Consider the following 18,012-nt stretch of genomic DNA (forward strand, 5'->3'; position numbering starts at 1 on the left):
ATGCTATAATGACACTGTAATGCAATGAGATGATTATTCATTTGTCTTTATAACTAGAGTAACAGGAAGAAATAATTAACATTCATAACAGTGCTTCAATGATGTCATTTATACTATTGTATTCTCACTTGAGTCAAGAGGATATGTTTCTAAGAGTTGTATAAAAGTCACACTTGAATGGACTAGAGCAGTTCATTATTTAAAGGAACCCTAAATTTAATTCTCTTAAAAAGGAAAGAATCCTTTTTCACTTTGGATGGTGATGATGATTACTAATATTTTTTAATTCAGATTTTCACATTAAATTTTTTAAAATGCAAAGCACATCTGTGATTAGAATCATCCATGATAAAACTTTCTGTTTTTGCTAGCTTTAGGCTTGGTTGCCTTGTTACTCAACTGCATTTTCTGGGAAGATGTCTCTGTGGGTTAAAGTATTTACAAAAGGAAGGAATTTGGTCCCTAGCATGGTGGCTAAATCTTAAAGATGTGTTTAACACTAAAATATATGTTTCAGACAAGAATAATTTGAGTAAGTGGAAATTATGGGCACTCACCACATGAGGGCACTCCAAGAGTGTTAACATTTATGACATTCTAATTTTTTGGAAAATCAGGTTTTTGAGGCATTGCTTATTAACTAGTTTTCTGTTCTGTCTTCCTTTCTCTTCTAGGTGACAGGTGTTGTTGGAAGAGCAGAACTTTTATCATCAATCTTTTTTCTAACTGCATTTTTGTCATACACAAAATCTAAAGGTCCAAATAATACCATAGGTAAATGTCTACGCTTTTTTGACTACAGAATAGTAAAGAACAATATTTTGTAAGAAGATGCAAGAATTGCTTTAACATGCATACTGCTTTTGGATTTATCATTAAAGCAACAGAACAATACCGTATTTTCCATATTGAAAGCATATCTGAATATATGTATTTTCTCATAGCATAAACCTGTGCTGTGTAGAAGTGTACTGCGATTTAAATGCTTTTAGTCTTATTCTCAGCTTATTTTTAAATATCTCTATTTGGTGTGATTAATTTATCTTTACTGCTTTCTTTTAGCCGCAATACTGAGGTAACAGTGGCACATCTCTGATGCAGGTTCTTACTGACTCTTTGAAAATCTGCTGTGGATATACATTTGAAGTGAGCTAAAAGTTATTTTTCTCCTCTACATATAGTTGACATAAATTAAAATGTGGTATTACCCATTATGTAAAGAAAAATTAACTTTGGGTTCACTTCATATGCTTATTAACAACATTTTTTGTTTCAAACCGGCATTCTATTATTTAGTATCCAATACATTTGAAACATTGTAATCTTTTTCAAAGTTACATGCTTGCAGAACACAAACTGATTTTGTTGAATATATACTGCGAATGATGTGTTAAGCATTTGAAAGGCAAATATGAAGGATTCAGATGTTATCTGCATTTTGAATTAGTCAGGCCACTATCCTCTCTCTCCCCCTCCTTAGTTTGGGCAAATGATAAAGAATGGCCTATGTGTAAAATCAGCTTGAAACCATACAGTTTTGTATCTAGAAGGGACTTTAAGGCTGGAAAAGTGATTAAGCACATAAAATTGTCATGGTTTTCTTTCCTCTACTAAATCCAACTCACACCAGTGAAATCACAGATGTTTGAAGTATAGTATTTCTAGAAGTAGTAGTTAATAGGAATGTTCACTGGGAATCTACATTTTTAAGAGAATGATTTCATTGATAGGTGAAGAAATTAAAGCCCAGAGTAGTAAAGTAATTTTACCAACATTAGATGACTGGTGAGGACGCGACCACGACTAGGACCCACATGTAAGAACTATAATTCTTTATGTAATTCAGGCACACGGGGAGAAACACAGGCCCAGTTTGTGCAGAATTACATAGAGTTTTAACTATATAGACCTGCCCATATGACAATGAACATGTCTAATTTCATAGTAAACCAGTTTGACAGTCTTGATGTACCCCATTAGTATTTTTTTCAGTGTCGTTGGAGCACTTTGCTTATGTACATGTATTACTTAGCTAGGCCTGCCTCTTACGAAGTGCAAGATTTATGATTCCTATACTTGGCTCTTGGAGCCCTGTGTAATTTGTCGCCATTCTACTGTATTTCCTGCTACTTCTTTATGCCCCCTTTCTGTTAGGTCACAAAAATCTCATTCTAGAAACTGAATTTGCCATCCTTATTTCTTCTTCTGTACCTGGTCCTGTGTTGTCTCCTTCACCAAAAATCACTCCTGGCAAACAAATTTTGTTTTGTTTTAATATGTTTTATTTTTGGGTTTTACATCAGTCATCTCTGGATATGCTCCCCCTGCTACACCACCCTGCTCCTTCCTTCCAGACAGCACGCTACCTTGTATCAAAGTTAGCCCAAACAATACAGTAATGATGCAACTTTCCCTCCTCCTAGACCATGCTTTGTAGGGCCTTTATTAGCCATTATTTCACTTCCCTTTAATGTTCTTCTCATTTACATTGCTATAGAAGTTATGTTTGTTCTTCTGGTTCTACTTATTTCACTGTATCCATTTGTCCTTCTGTCTCTTCCCAGGTTTTTCTGAATATTTCTTCTCTGTCATTTCTTATTTCACAATTTTTCGTTATGTTGCACAATTTGTTCAGTCGTTTATCAGTCAATGGACGCTCACTTTGGTTCCACGTCTTTGCTACCAAAAAAAAAAAAAAAGGAATACCATGAATATTTTAGCAAATATAGACCTTCCTCTTGCTGACCTCTTTAGGATGCATGCCCAACAGTGGAATCATTTGGTCAAAAGCAAGCAGGTTTTTGATTTCTAAAATATCTCTTCTGCTCTCTTCCGTATTTATCCATTTGTCAGGGCCTGTATACGGTCCTTTCCTCTAATAAATCTGCCCAGTATTACTGAAGCCTAATTTTCTTCATTGACAAATTGTTGGAGGGCAAGAAGGCTTCTTATTTAAGAGAGTTGTATGGGGGGCACTGAGAGGTTAAGTGATGAGCCAGTTTGTATGGCAGTGCTTGAATGAGCCTTGTCCGCTACTGCACCAAGCTCCCTCTGCAATTTAGATTAGAAGTATAACGTTTAACATTCCTGTCCAAATTAAACTGGAGGATTCATATAAAATTGAAATACGTATTACATTTTAAACAGGGCAGCTTTGGGGGCCGTGTGTGACATAAGGCTTATAGAAGTATGTTGGGACCTTTCCCATTAATTGCAAATACCAGTCAAATCCAGGTTATTCTTCTGCTGTTGTCAGATTATTTCATAAAGTGTTTTTTGTTCCTTATAGTATGGACTCCAATTGCACTGACTGTGATTCTAGTAGCTATTGCCACGTTATGTAAAGAGCAAGGGGTCACTGTCGTGGGGATATGCTGTGTCTATGAAGTATTTATAGCACAAGGAGTAAGTAGAAATCTAAACTTTTGCGTTGTTTCTTTTTGTTTAACAATTAAATTTTTATGCAGTATTTAAACAATAGGATTCGACTTTTTTTTGCTTTAAATCGAGGCAAATTAATTTTTAATTTCTATTTTAATGGAAAATAAACCCAGCTTGATATCTTAAAATAGGAACTACTACCTTCTTCCTCACTGACTCTGAAAATTTATTGATATAATTGTTAGACCCGATTTCAAACTGAAGGCTAATTCTGTTAAATATATTTTTTTAATTGGCCTCAATTATTTTGTCTTAGAACATTTGTAGACTTAATCCATCTCATATTTTAAAATTTCTGCTGATTTCTCACCACATGTGTGAATTTGTTACATTTTACATCTGTCTGAATTTGTGTTTAGTGTTTAATGTTTGTTAATGAACTAAGCTATTTAACTCTTTTCTCCTTGCCAGTATACGTTGCCATTATTATATACTACTGCTATGCAGATTCTTCGTGGAAAGGGCAGTATTCCTTTTTCTCTGCTGCAGATACTGCTGAAGCTTATTGTCTTGATGTTTAGCACACTATTGCTTGTTGTGATCAGAGTCCAGGTTATTCAATCTCAGCTTCCAGTATTCACCAGGTAAAAGCCATTAGTTTATGCTTTTTAAGTTTTGCAGTGGATTGCCACAGTTATAAATGGTCATGGACGTTTCAGAAACACTTGGATTTAAAGCACGCAATTTTAAACAAACATTTTGTGACTTTATTCTTAAAAACACCAGTTTTCATAGCGTACCCTGATTTATATGCTATTTGACTTGCTGTAAGTGAAATACCATTAGACAAACTGGCATTATAAGTGAGAATTTTGTTTAACAGACTCCTGTCTAATTGACTGTAATGCTATGAAAGCTCTGTAGCTTTGAATTCTTAACAATAAATCATCCTAGGGACAGCGAGGTGGCACGGTGGATAGAGCACTGGCCCTGAAGTCAGGAATAACTGAGTTCAAATCCGGCCTCAGACCAAACACTTGATACTTACTAGCTGTGTGACCCTGGGCAAGTCACTTAACCCCAATTGCCTAAAAACAAACAAACAAAAAAAACCACAATAAGTCATCCTATAGAATAAGGACTTTTTCTGGTTTGTGTCCATGTTCCAACAATTAAATAAAAGTGCTTTAGAGAAGTGATGAGCTGTTAACAGCTGTCTTACCATCAAAGAACAGTTACCCTTTCATTACAGAGATGCTGTCTCCCTTCAAAACCTTACTAAACACTGAAATCTTCAATTGGAAACCCACAGAAAATAATATGCAAAAGAGGATCCAAATATTGCCTGCCAGCTTCTTTTTTACATTATTGAACTTAAAGGCTTTGTTTTGGCTAGTTAATTCATTTCATACTGGTTGGCTTTAGCTTTATGGCCATTCATCAAGTGAAAATCATTTCTAATCAGTTTACTCATAACAGTGTTCCAATGTAAAAAGAGGGGTGGGAGTGGTGCAGGATGGTGACAATATGTATCACTGCAGTTAGATTAGAGGTGGGTGATGCACATATACTTTAGAGCACCATTATAAAAGGGCCTTATCCTTTGTGATTTAATCAATTAATTGTACTAAATAAACTATATGGGAGGCAATATACTAATAATAGTTGATAAAGTTCTGGACTTGAAGGCAGAAAAACCTGGCTGCTTATATTGTCTGTGATCTTACTGTTTGACCATGAGCAAGTCACTTATCTCCAAGCCTCAGTTTCCATATCTATAAAGTGAGTATAATATCTCACAGTGTCATCTTAAGGTTCAAATGAGATAATTTTGTAAAGCATTTGGAAAACCTAAAAGCAGTGCGTAAATGTCATCTAATATTATTATCCTAGGGGTTATATCTTGGATGCTGACTTTTGAGAATCAAAGTTAGTATTTATCTTGGATTCTAGGTAGGCTTCTAGCTATAGTATTTACTAATATTAATAAATTTTTAAAAGTAATTTTTTTATTTAAGAGAAGCATTAGGTTTTCATTTTTTGTTTTAACCAAAAAGTTTGAAAGAACGTAACTGATGGAGTTCTGATTTCTCATGACTTAGAAAATAAACTTTTAAATTGTTACTTAGGTTAGGATATTTGTTTAATTCTTATTTATATACATTGTTTTGAATACTTTGAAAGTATAATTTCAAAACTTTCTTTTTTCTCTCCCTTCATACCTCCAGGTTTGATAATCCAGCTGCTGTGAGCCCAACTCCTACAAGGCAATTGACTTTTAACTACCTCCTTCCTGTAAATGCGTGGCTTCTATTTAATCCCTCAGAACTGTGCTGTGATTGGACAATGGGAACAATACCACTTATAGAGTCCTTTTTAGACATTAGAAATCTTGCCACATTTGTTTTCTTTGGCTTTTTGGGGTCACTCTTCGTATTCAGTGTTCGATATCCTGGTCATTCTTCAAAAACTGTGTTAATGGTAAGAAATTCTTTCTTACAAATAGTTTCTTTTTTTAATGTCTTATACTGCTTTTTTTTTAGTGACACTTAATGATTATTGCTTTTTTATTAAACTACATTAAAGCAAATGACCCAAAAAGGATGTTTTTTAATAGTACCTTTTATCATTTAAAATTTTAGTTCCTTGAAGGCAAGGGCTTTGTCTTATCTAAACTTTGTGTCTCTTTCAGCTTTTTGGTTTTGAATTGTTTTACCTGCAAATTTATATAAGGTGTTTTGCATTACCTCTTGTCGTTTTTTTGTTTTTGTTTTCCATTATTAGACATTCATAAAAATTCATGAAGGTCTTTCAGTTTTATTTATGTATTTTATTGTTCCCGTAGAATTAAAAGGACTGAACAGAAGCCGTCTGTTTTATAAATCCTGAAGCAAGGAGAAAAATAAGTTTTATCTCAAATCTTCTGAGGCCAGACCTACTTTTCTTTCACTCAATTAGCTACTCTAGATAATGACAGGATGGTGAGATGAGGATGTTAAAGTCCTTAGAGAGAATAAGGATTAAAATTATTTCACAGTACAATATTTTAGTATAATCATATGGTTACTCCAAGCAGTTAAGAAATATAATGGAAAACTTATGTTTTATTATTAATCTTGTGTGCTGGTTTGCTGTTCCAGTTTTCTTTAACTTGTATTTTTCAGTCATCAATCCCTTGATTCAAAGAAATGTGTTAAATGTTTCAAATTTTTGAGATTCAATAAGGAACTTTTTGTTTGTGTGCTTTAATGTAGAAATGGAAATACTTGCCATTCTCGATTTCTATTTTAATAATAGTCTATGGGAATGGATTGCATAGAAAACCAGTAAAATTGGACTCTGATTAGTTCTACAGTTCAGATTGAATCTAGTATTATTACCCTAAATTTAAGCTCTCATTGAGTAAGAAGAATATGTATACAGTAGAAATTGTAATTTCTGCTCTTTAGTAATTATTCCTAAACAAAATCCTCCTTGAGAGTCTAACATTAGCAGAAGTTCTGGGAGTACATTCAAGTGTGCTAAATGCATTCTGTTACTGTAAGAAGCTTGACTCTCCCTATCAAGCAGTCTTAAGGTTTTCTTAAACCTAGCAGTATCCTTACTCTTGGTTCAGTTAGTTTTAAAGTAGCTTTTTCATATGTACTTCTTCCATGTTGTTATTATTACAGTCTTAGTCATTGAATCATTTCAGTCAGCTAAAAAAGAGCTGTGTTTGAGTGTTTTATTGATCTAATTAAATTTACCAAAATCTCTGGGTATTTTTCTTTATAGGCACTATGTTTGATGGCATTGCCATTTATTCCTGCATCAAACCTCTTTTTCCCAGTTGGATTTGTGGTTGCAGAGCGAGTGTTGTATGTACCCAGCATGGGTTTCTGTATTTTAGTTGCTCATGGATGGCGGAAATTATCCAAAAGAAAGTAAGTTAAAATTTTAGTTCCTTTTGATGATTACCAGTCATAAAAGCAAATCAGACAGATCCAAGTATCTTAAAGTGGATGTGTGGGTATACTGGAATCATTCTTGTTTTGAGTTTTATTTTAATAGTTTTTTTTTAATTTCTTTAATATTTGTGTGTCATTCACCTCAGTTGCTTGCCCTGTCAATTGGAAGGTTCTTTAGCCCCTGTACCAAATATTTATATTAGACTTAGAGCCAAAAAAATCTAGAGAATCATGGCTCTTAGAGGTCATATACTCCAATTCCCTCATTTTACAGAGGAAAAAACTAATGACAGGAGAGTAAATTATTTGCCTAAGGTCATACACGTGTCATAAATTAAAAGTCAAAATCTTACACTGTGCTGCCTTTCGAATCAAACATAGGTGTTCCTGGACAAAGTAGCTATGTGTTTAATAATAGTAACATAATTTATTCTAGTTCAACCTCCCTAGTCCTTCTATATAGCATTCCTGGTTTTATATCTGCTTAGGGTTTTTTCCCTGGATACAGCTCCTTCTTTGAACATTTTTTGGTGGCCTCTTGTCTGCTAGGTCCGTGACCACCTGCCCACTGTTAACATACTGAGCTTTAAAGTCCACTAAAACTCAGAGCTTTTTCATCCAAATTCTTTCCTAGTTACGTTGTCACCCATCCTGTAATTGTGCTGTGGGTGTTTTGAACCCATGTAGGACTCAGCTCTATTAAATTTCATCATTCTAGCTGATTGAGATCCTTTGGGTAATTTTAATTCCTGAATCTGTTGCCCAACATGGTACCTATTCTGCCAAATTTGTATCATCTTCAGACTTGACAAGCTTGCTATCTGTCTTCATCCAACTCATTGATAAAAACTTTGAACAAAAAAGACCAAAGACAGATTCCTTGGATACTCTAGAAATCTGCCTGTTGGTTGACATTAATCTTAATCACTGTTCTCTGGGTTTTATCCTTCAAATAGCTCTGAATCCTGCTAGCCCATATTTCCCATCTTGTCTACAGAGATGGCATGAGAAATTTTATCACCTGCTTTACTCTGTAATCCAGGTATACCATACTTTACTTTAAGCATTTCCCAATTACTACTCTTGTTATCATGACAAGAAAGAAATGAGTCAGCAAGCATCTATAAAGCACCTAATCTGAGCCAAATGACATTCTAATGGGACAGGAAAGGGAGTAAATGCAAATATATGCGAAGTATTTATACAAAATAAGGATAAGCTGGCATGATAAAATATTCTGGCCTTTAGTAATCACTACATCTCAAAGTGAACAGAATCTGGAGAACAGTTTATACAATAAAATAATATTGGAAAGACAACTCTGAAAGACTTAGGTACTCTGATCAACCCAGTGACCAACTATGATTCCAAAGGACTTTTGATGAAACATGCTCCCCATATTCTGATAAAGGTGATAGGCTTAGCATAGATTGAGGGTTTTTTGTCTTTCTGGACGTGGATAATGCAGGAATTCGTTTTACCTGACAGTAAATGTTTGCAGTAGAGGGTTTTGTTTTTCTTCCTCTCTCAGTGAGGTAGAAAGGATATTGGAAGGAGGTAAGGAAGAGAAGGTGGCTCTTTTTAAAAATAAAATGTAATTTAAATTTAAATAATAATAATCACCACATTTCTACTTGGTCACAAATCACAAAAGTCTTAGAATTTGTCTGTGAATCAAACTCGATTATCAGTCTCTCATTTGAAAGTGGAAGCAATATTTTTCATGTGTAAATCTTGTAGCACCTTTACTGGCCGCCACATTTTTTTTTTAATCACCAGCATTAGATCAGCAATCATATCTCATAATTCTTAGATGTAGTTTGTCAAGGCCTTATGAATTGTACTTATTGGGGAGACCTATATACACTGCTATACTTCTCACTTATCTTAGTTTTCAGTGCTGATTGGCCAGAATCATAGAATGTCAGAGTTTAGAAATCCAATTCATACTCCTCTCATTTTACAGATTAAGTGAGATGTTTGCTTGAAGTCATAAGATAGTAAGTGGTAGAGTCAGAACTTGATCTTCTGAATCCAAGTTCTATACTATCCCCCCTTTTTAAAAATTCTATCCTTGCTAGTCCAGATGTCATTCTCCTTGAAAGAGAAAAGAGAAACAAAAATTAAGCAGTTCTGACTTTCCTTCATTTATTGTAGTCACATCTACCCTAAGAAATGTCTCTAGGCCTTTGATCTTCTTTTCTGCAGCAGCCTTTAAAAAAAACAAACTTCTTTATTATTAGTTTTCATTGCCTGCCATAGCTCATTCTAAAATTTAGTACTTTTGACACCATCATTACACCCTTTTTTTTTATCTTAAGTGTTCTTTTGCCCTCTTTATTTGTAATGTTTACAAATAAGTTGCTATCTCAGCCAGGCACTCCAAACTTCATGTCTCTGCTTGCCGAGAAAATATTGCTTTCTTGCCTATTGGCAATTTCTAGGCCCCTTTCTAAGTACTGGTTGGAGTGACTATTTTGCTTTAGCAAGATCCTCCTCTAGGAAGTGTTGTTAGTTAAAATCCCTAGCTCTGTCCACTTTCATTTTAATTAATATCAACAACAAGTTGGAGGTGGTACAATCCCAGTTATTATCTCATCGTTGTCTTTCTGATTTGGTCTTGAGTCAAACATAACACTGTTGCATATTATTTCTATCACCTAGGCTCTCAACCTCAGTGTCATCTTCAGTGCCTCTCGTTACACTTACTCCGTATGTCTAATCTTTTGCCAAGCCTTTCAGTTCTACTTTCACAATATTTTCATAGGTATCTCCTTCTCTCCTTTATAGTTCATAGTTTTTTGCATGTTGTTTCCCCCATTAGAGTGCAAAGACTTTCTTTGTATCTCCAGCACTTAGCATAGTGTTCGGCACATATTGTTCAGTTGTGTCGTCTTTGTGAGCCCATTTGGGGTTTTCTTGGCAGAGATACTGGAGTGGTTTGCCATTTCCTTCTCCAGCTTATTTTACAGATGAGGAAACTGAGGCAAACAGTGTTAAGTGACTTGCCCAGAGTCACAGCTAGGAAGAGTTTGAGTCCAGATTTGAATTGAGGAAGATGAGTCTTCCTGACTCCAAGCCCAGCACTCTGCTGCTCCACCTAGCTTCCCTGCTTGGCACATAGGAAGCCCTTAAATGCTTGTTGACTGACCAACTGCTGCGTCTATAATTAATTGTTTACTCTCTGTTAAAACACAAGTTTCTTTTTTTTTTCTTTTTTGTGAGGCAGTTGGGGTTAAGTGACTTGCCCAGAGTCACACAGCTAATGAGTATCATGTGTCTAAGGCCTGATTTGAGCTCAGGTCCTCCTAACTCCAGGGCTGGTGCTTTATCTACTGTGCTACCTAGCTGCCCCACAAGTTTTTTTTAATGTCATTCTGTATTCACCACATCCACTGTCTTCTGACTTGTCTTGAAGAAAATATTTGTGATCTATAAATACAAGGTATCTATGTGGTCTACAAACCTTTGATCTCTTTTATTTCTTGATACAATACAAGCATTTATTAGATGCCTACTCTCTTCAGAACACTTTGTTAGGTATTGGGTAGTTAACAAGGACCTTAAGGTCTAACAGGAAGATCTTAAACCCCAAATGGTGTATTTTTCCAATATTCTCCACTTTCATATTTTAGATCAGTATATTCACCTTTAAATTGTTGTTGTGGTTTATGAAGTGATCATTATAATAATATGTATATACTGCATCTTCGTTTACAAAGAATATGTATGTTTATTATTCCCACCCCCACAATCAGAAAGATAGGGATTGTTATCTCCATTTTATATATTAAAAGGCCAGTTAACTTTAAAAGCTACTTTTAGCCATCTTGTATTTTTGATGGCTTAAGCAGGGGAAATTTTTAATATGTCTTAAATGTACTTATATTAAAAAGATAGATTTCAAACTTAATTTCAGGATATTTCACTTTAGGCAATTTTGGCCAATGTAATCGTCTTTGCTGTAGAACAGATTTGAGCCTGATATTTATAAATATACAGATCTTCCATTTCATAAAACAAAAAGTTAATGATTTGTAATAGATTTATTATCAGGTATAAGTTGGACTTGATTGCTTCTGAAGTCACTTCCACGTGAGATTCTGTATAATTTTGATTTTACTTTTTTCCTCAAACAGTGTGCTAAAAAAACTGTCCTGGGTTTGTCTGTCTATAGTGGTGATCACTCATGCCTTAAAAACACTTCACAGAAACTGGGATTGGGAATCTGAGTATACCTTGTTTATGTCTGCCTTAAAGGTAGGTAAAGTATTTTTCGATATGACTGGAAAGCATACTTCAAAACCACCTTTGTGAAGCACAACCAACCTGTTTTTGTTTTGTTTCACTTTTGATTTAGTAATAGAAGAGACTTGTAAATTCTATACAAAATTTGTGATGTACCGCACTAAGTCACCTAGCATTTATTAATTACTTACCTTGTGCCAGATCTTGTGCTAAGCCAAGTAGGTATTAATCCAAAAGTATATATCCAGAGCATATATTAGTATTTTCTCATACTAAACAAAAAATTTTATTCTTGTGTTTAAACAAGATAATCTATTATTATCCATGGGTATTTATTTAGAATATATATTTAATATATTACTTTCTCAAGATAGATTTTTTTTAAAAAGTTTTGCCAGTGTGTGTTAGAATATAAAACTGAAATATTCGTGTGTTACATACTTGGTGGATGGAAAATAACTACTGAAGTACTTTGTTTCTATGCTACAAATGCATTGAGTAGGATAGGGCCATGCAAGAGGTAGCCACATAAAAAGGGTAAAAATTTTATCCTAGAAAGAAGATACTATGGAAACTTCATACTTTGATAAAACGTAGATCACTTAAAGAGATGATGAGACTAAGTTAGAGGTGGTAAGTAAAAATTGAGAAATTAGGCCCAATGGTAATAATTAGGAACTTTTCAAAGTAATGAAACATAAATGGAGAAGTAACTTAACAACAGTAATAGTACATTACATCTATATAGCATTTTATACTTTGTGGGATTTTTTTTTTCATATCCATCATCTGTTCCTTGGAATAATCCTTTGTCTTTTCATTAGGAAGATATGTATCTGGTAGTTTTTTGGTTTTGTTTTTTATCCAAATCTGTTGTTATCATAGGAATTGCCCAGTAGGGAAACTCCCTCCACCAATATAGACCAGCAACTTACCTTTAACTTATAGTCTTGTGAGTTGCTTGGACTCAGTGAGAGGATAAGCACTTAGCCCATGGACACAGGTAGTATGTGTCAGAAGCAGGTCTTTGAACCTGTGTTTTCCTAACTCCAAGGCTAGCTTTTTATCCACTGTGCCATGTTACCTCTTAGTGTAAGGTAAAGTTTTTGAGATGAGGTGATTCTCTCCTATGGTAGATATTTCTAGAATCTTTAAAGAAGTAAAATAAATTAGACTTGATTCTGAATAGTTAGCAGAAATTGGGATGGCTGAATAATTGTAATGATTGCAACATTATTCATTCCTCACCATGGGGGGAAAGTAGAATTCATCATGCAGTTTAAGTTAAGCTATAATGTATGATTAGGAAGTATTTGAAAGTTTAACTTGAGCATCATCTTATTAAAAATACAAGATAAATGCCTACTGAGAATTGAAATTACCAGGTACTCTGGGGCATAGGAAAACCCCTAGGAAATAAGTACACCATATATACTATAACCCCTCTATTTTTGCCTGCTATTGAGTCCCTGTCTTTGGTTATTGGGGTGCCCCTCATATTTCAAACTGTCATTACATCTCCTGTTCCCAAAACTCTGTCCTAGGAGAGGACACTTCAAGGTTTCCTTTGCCCTGTCCCTTAATAATAACATCTCATCTTGGATATTTAAATGAAAATACACATACATATATACATATATATATATATACATACATATACATATATATATACATATATATATACATTTTATATATATATATAAGATAAAAAAACTCTACAGCCCCACAGGGAGACGGGGGGCTAGAGGGGAGGTAGTAATGTTTTAAAAAGCTTAACAGTTCAGTTTGTAAAAGGTTCCTATAGTTTAATCCTTATCATTTATGGGCTAAAAATATTTACTACTCTCCTTAGATTCCCCCATGCCTAAAATTCTTTTCATTCCAGGTCTTAATTTAAACTCGGTTCTGGTTCCAAGGTCATCAAAATAGAGGACCTTTCTGTCTTTAAGAATCTGCTTCCCTAGTTTTCAGTATGGCATATGGGAGCTTCACTTTAAGCAAGGACTTCCTTCTCCAGTCCTCCAACTCAATAAACTCATCCCTTTGCCTACAACCCAATGGCCCAGACTTGGAAAACCTGTCCTGCCCCTGTCATTCTGCTCTGGCACTACTACCTCTTCTTCAAGAAAAAAAAAAACCCTTCCTTCCTGAGAACACCAAAAGTAGCTTCCTTGGATTTCAGGCCTGGGTGACTGTCTCACTAGAAAATGTTTTACTTTTTTTGCCTCTGACTAGTCCTCTGAAATGAATTCTGTAAGATAGATATTATGGATATTTGAGCACTTAATGAAGTAAGATTTGAGATCATATCTCTTACTAGTTGTGTAATTTTGAGCAAATTAATTTATATCTCTGTGACTCTCTTTCCAGGTTCAAATTAGGAACTATATGTAAAGTGCTTTGTAAAGCCTAAATCATGGTGTAAATGTCATCTGTAATTACTATAAACAAGACTCTATTTCACCTGTATTATGAGGACAATAGCCTTTCTTAACCTGGCCAACAGCTTATCCCACCTCCCCTGTTTTGTTTTCACTAGGTTATTGTGTGTTATTCTGAACATGAGCTTTAGGTCTTTGTTATTAGGTGAACCAAGCTGACCATACTGGTGGAGCTAGAAACTAGATGTCTTTTCCTAGTCCACAAGACATTGTTAAATACTAAGTAAAAGAACATTAAACTGTTTAAAACTCATAAAATATGAATCTGAGAATCTTGGGTCAGATGAAAGGGAGGTAGAGGATGATTAGGAAAACATTGAAGGAAATAGAAAAAGGCCCCAAACTGTTAAGAGCAAGAATGAGGGGATCTAGGAAGAGAGTGAAGGCCAGATTGACAGTTTTCAGTCTTATGTTAGGGCATGGCAGGCTCTGTGACCTAGAATTCAAGAAATATAATTGACCAACCTGCAATGTAAAAGATAAAAAATTATATTATCTTTGCTCTCAAGGATCTTATAGTCTTTTGGGGAAATATATATAATTTGCTACAACGTAGATAGGAAACAGCCAGGTAGTACAGTGGATAGAGTTGCTGGGCCTGGAGTCAGGAAGACTCCTCTTTGTGAGTTCAAATCCAGCCTCATATACTTCCTAGCTGTGTGACCCTGGACAAGTCACTTAACCCCATTTGCCTCAGTTCCTCATATGTAAAATGATCTGGAGAAGAAAATGGCAAACCATTTCTTTGCTAAGAAAACCCAAAATGGGGTCACAAAAAGTCAGGCATGTCGAACTCAACAATGATAAAGAATATGATATGGGCAAGCTCACTTTCAGCAGACAGGTAGAGACAGAATTGTGCAAGACTTCATAGTGGACATAGTTCCTCATCTTAGCTTTGATATAAGAAGAGGATTTTTACAGAGGCATAAAAAGAATGCATGTGAGTACTCAGATATGAGATTAGACAAAACTGGAAGAGCATTTTTAATTTAGATTGGCTAGAAAAGTGAGACATGAAGAGTAGTGCTTTGAAACACCTGGGGGAAGGTAGGTTAGAGACATTATGGAAGTCATTATACTCCAAATTAAGGAGCTTAACTTTCTAAGCAATAGAGTGCTCTGCAGATTTTCAGCTTGACCTTATCAGATCTCTGTATTAGGGAGATTATTTTCTCATCAAGGTGGAAGGTAAATTGGAATCAGAAGATACCAGGGTAGAACAGTTGGTTCCGAGGCTATTTTATCCATTGTGAAGGAGGAAGCCACTAAGGGTCCTCTGCCCTTAGCAGGTGCTTGCAATGAACCTCTTATGGAGGCCAGACTCAGATGGGCTATTCCTAGGGAATCGGGGCATTATCTGGTTGAAAGAGGTCAGAAACCAGGACCATCTCAAGTAGCCTTAACCTTCTGAGTAGCCCTAGAATGATTTCAGGGTTCCCTCTTCCCCATTCTTCCCAGAAGTAGTTAATGATATCTGGAATTCCTTTCAATGGGAGATATTCATTTAGCAGTTAGAAAAAAAGATTTAAACACAAATGCTGTGCTTTTCATTTATATTACAGTGTAATAAGACATACAAGTAAAGTATTAATGAGTCCTATCAGGCCCTTTCATATTAAAATTTTTTTCAGTTTCCAGAGGAGGAAGACTTTGGGTAATCCCATCTGAAACTCATCAGCACTATGTACTTCTTGGTTCATGCTTAATCATAATTCACCTTTTTTTTTAAACTTATTTGTATACATTTTATATCTCCTCTTTTAAAAAAGGAAAAGAACAGGAGGATTGGGGGATTTTTGTGGTTTATAAACACTTAGGGGTGTGATTATTAAAAGCTAACATAACTTCATCACAAATAAGCCATTCAAGATTAACCTTGGCCTTTTCTGTTTAAGTAAGTGGATTAGACCTATGAGATCCCTTCCAGCTTTAAAATGCTATCCTTTTACTGAACTAGGGGTATGGACATAAAACAGATGAATTAGTGATGTTGACTTTTTTATTTGGCCTGGGGATTGCTGTGTTGGATGTCACTTGTTTATTCTACATTTACAGAACAGGACATATCTAGTAGGAAATATAAGGTATATACAAATACATATAAAGCAAGACAAAATATGATTAAGCATCTAAAGAAAAGTACAAAGTACTGTAGTTGTTTGTCCTTCAGTCTCGAAGAGGACTAGAACAATCAGGAAGGTGATGTCATGACTTGCAAGTGAATTGGATTTAAGAGAGGCAGGGTTGTGCAAAGTCACCAGCCTTACTCTCTCCTCCTGAGCCTTCTGGGTCCAGTGGCAAAATATAAATCAAGATGACTGGAGATGGCTCCCACAAAGTACTAGAGACTCTCAGAACAGGAAGAGGACACCTCAGTTTGGTCAGGGAATGACAAAATATTTTTGATATCCTTTGAAGGATCAATAGGATTTGAATGGGTGGAGATGAGGATAGTCAGGAGGGAAGGACTATTTGGGTGAAAGGAATGGCCACAGTGTTATGAGGTTAAGGTGCAAAGGTTAGGTCAGGCCCAGATGATGGAAAAGACCTAGAGAACAAGTTAAGTAAGGAATTTGGGGCTTAGTGGCAGTGACTCATTTTTATAGCCCTTTATAAAGTGTTTTCTTCACGACAACCATCAGACATTAAGTAGTACAAGCACTGTCACTCCCATTTTATAAATGAGGAAATTAAGTGACTTCTCCAGTATCACACAGTTAATAAGTGGCAGAGCCAAGACTCAGACTCAGGTTCTCTGATGCAAAATCTGTTGCTCTTGTTATTACATCAAGCTTCTTCCCTATAACTAATTAGTAAGAACCCATAAAAATTAATGACCAAGAGTGATGTGATCAGAGCTGTATTTAAGAAGATTAATCTGGCAAATTTTAGAGTGTGTTGGGATGAGAAAGACTGACATTGGAGATGCTATTGCACTTATCTACCAACAGTGTAGGATTGGTTCAGTATTGGGGAAACTATCAGCATAAATTACCATATCAATAACAAAAACAATAAAAATCTTATGATTATCTCAAAAGATGCAGAAAAGACCTTTGACCAATTATAACACCCATTCATATTTTAAAACAGCAAACAAACACTAAAAAGCAGAGGAATCAAAGGAGCCTTACTCTGAATGATTAGTAGTATCAACCTAAAACCAATAGCAAGCATGATCTGTAATGGGGATAGACCTGAAGCCCAGGAAGATCAAGGGTGAAACAAGAATGTCCCTTATTACTGCTATTCTTTAATATTGTACTAGAAGTGCTAGCTATGGCAGTAAGATAAGAAAAAGAAGTTGAAGGAATAAAAGGCAGTAGATGGTATACTTACAGAACCCTAGAGAATCGACTAAAAAACTAGTTGAAATAATTGACAACTATACCAAAGCTGTAGGATATAAAATAAACCCACATAAATCATTAGCCCTTCTATATACTACCAACAAAACTCAGCAGGAAGGGATAGAAAGAGAAATTCCATTTAAAATAACTGCAATTTAAAATATTTGGTACTCTGCCTGCCAAGAAAAACCCAGGGATTGTACGAACACAGCTACAAGACACATTTCACACAAAGACATACTCTAAACAGTTATTTATTAATATTAATGTTTTAATTAATTTAATAATTTAATAAATATTAATTTAATTTTAGATTAAATGTTTAAGTAAAATATTAATTGCTGATAGGTAGGTAGAGCCAATACATAAAAAATAACAGTTCCACTTAATTTAACTTATTCAGTGCCATGCCAATCAGACGACTAAAGAATTATTTTATGGAGTTGTAAAAAATAAGAACAGTTTATCTGGAAGAACAAAAGGTCATGAATATCAAAGGAATTGATGAAAAGAAAAATGTGAAGGAAGGTGGCCTAGCAGTTCAGATTTCAAATTATATTACAAAATGGTAATCATCAAGCAGTCTGGTACTAGCTAAGAAATAGAGTGGTGAATCAATGAAATAGATTAGGTACATAACAC

General features: G+C 35.0%; 1 protein-coding gene across 1 annotated transcript in view; it reads left to right on the top strand.

The window, feature by feature from the left end:
• TMTC3 (transmembrane O-mannosyltransferase targeting cadherins 3) overlaps positions 1-18,012 on the top strand; it is a 66,217-nt gene that overhangs the window by 26,240 nt on the left and 21,965 nt on the right. The window contains 6 exon segments of the mRNA XM_020993495.2: positions 675-774; positions 3,290-3,405; positions 3,853-4,025; positions 5,610-5,862; positions 7,156-7,304; positions 11,468-11,588. Of these exon segments, the coding sequence (XP_020849154.1) occupies positions 675-774; positions 3,290-3,405; positions 3,853-4,025; positions 5,610-5,862; positions 7,156-7,304; positions 11,468-11,588 (912 nt within the window).

The sequence above is a fragment of the Phascolarctos cinereus genome, unplaced genomic scaffold (genome assembly GCF_003287225.1).
Source record: "Phascolarctos cinereus isolate Bilbo 61053 unplaced genomic scaffold, phaCin_HiC Scaffold_1;HRSCAF=81, whole genome shotgun sequence".
NCBI lineage: Eukaryota > Metazoa > Chordata > Mammalia > Diprotodontia > Phascolarctidae > Phascolarctos > Phascolarctos cinereus.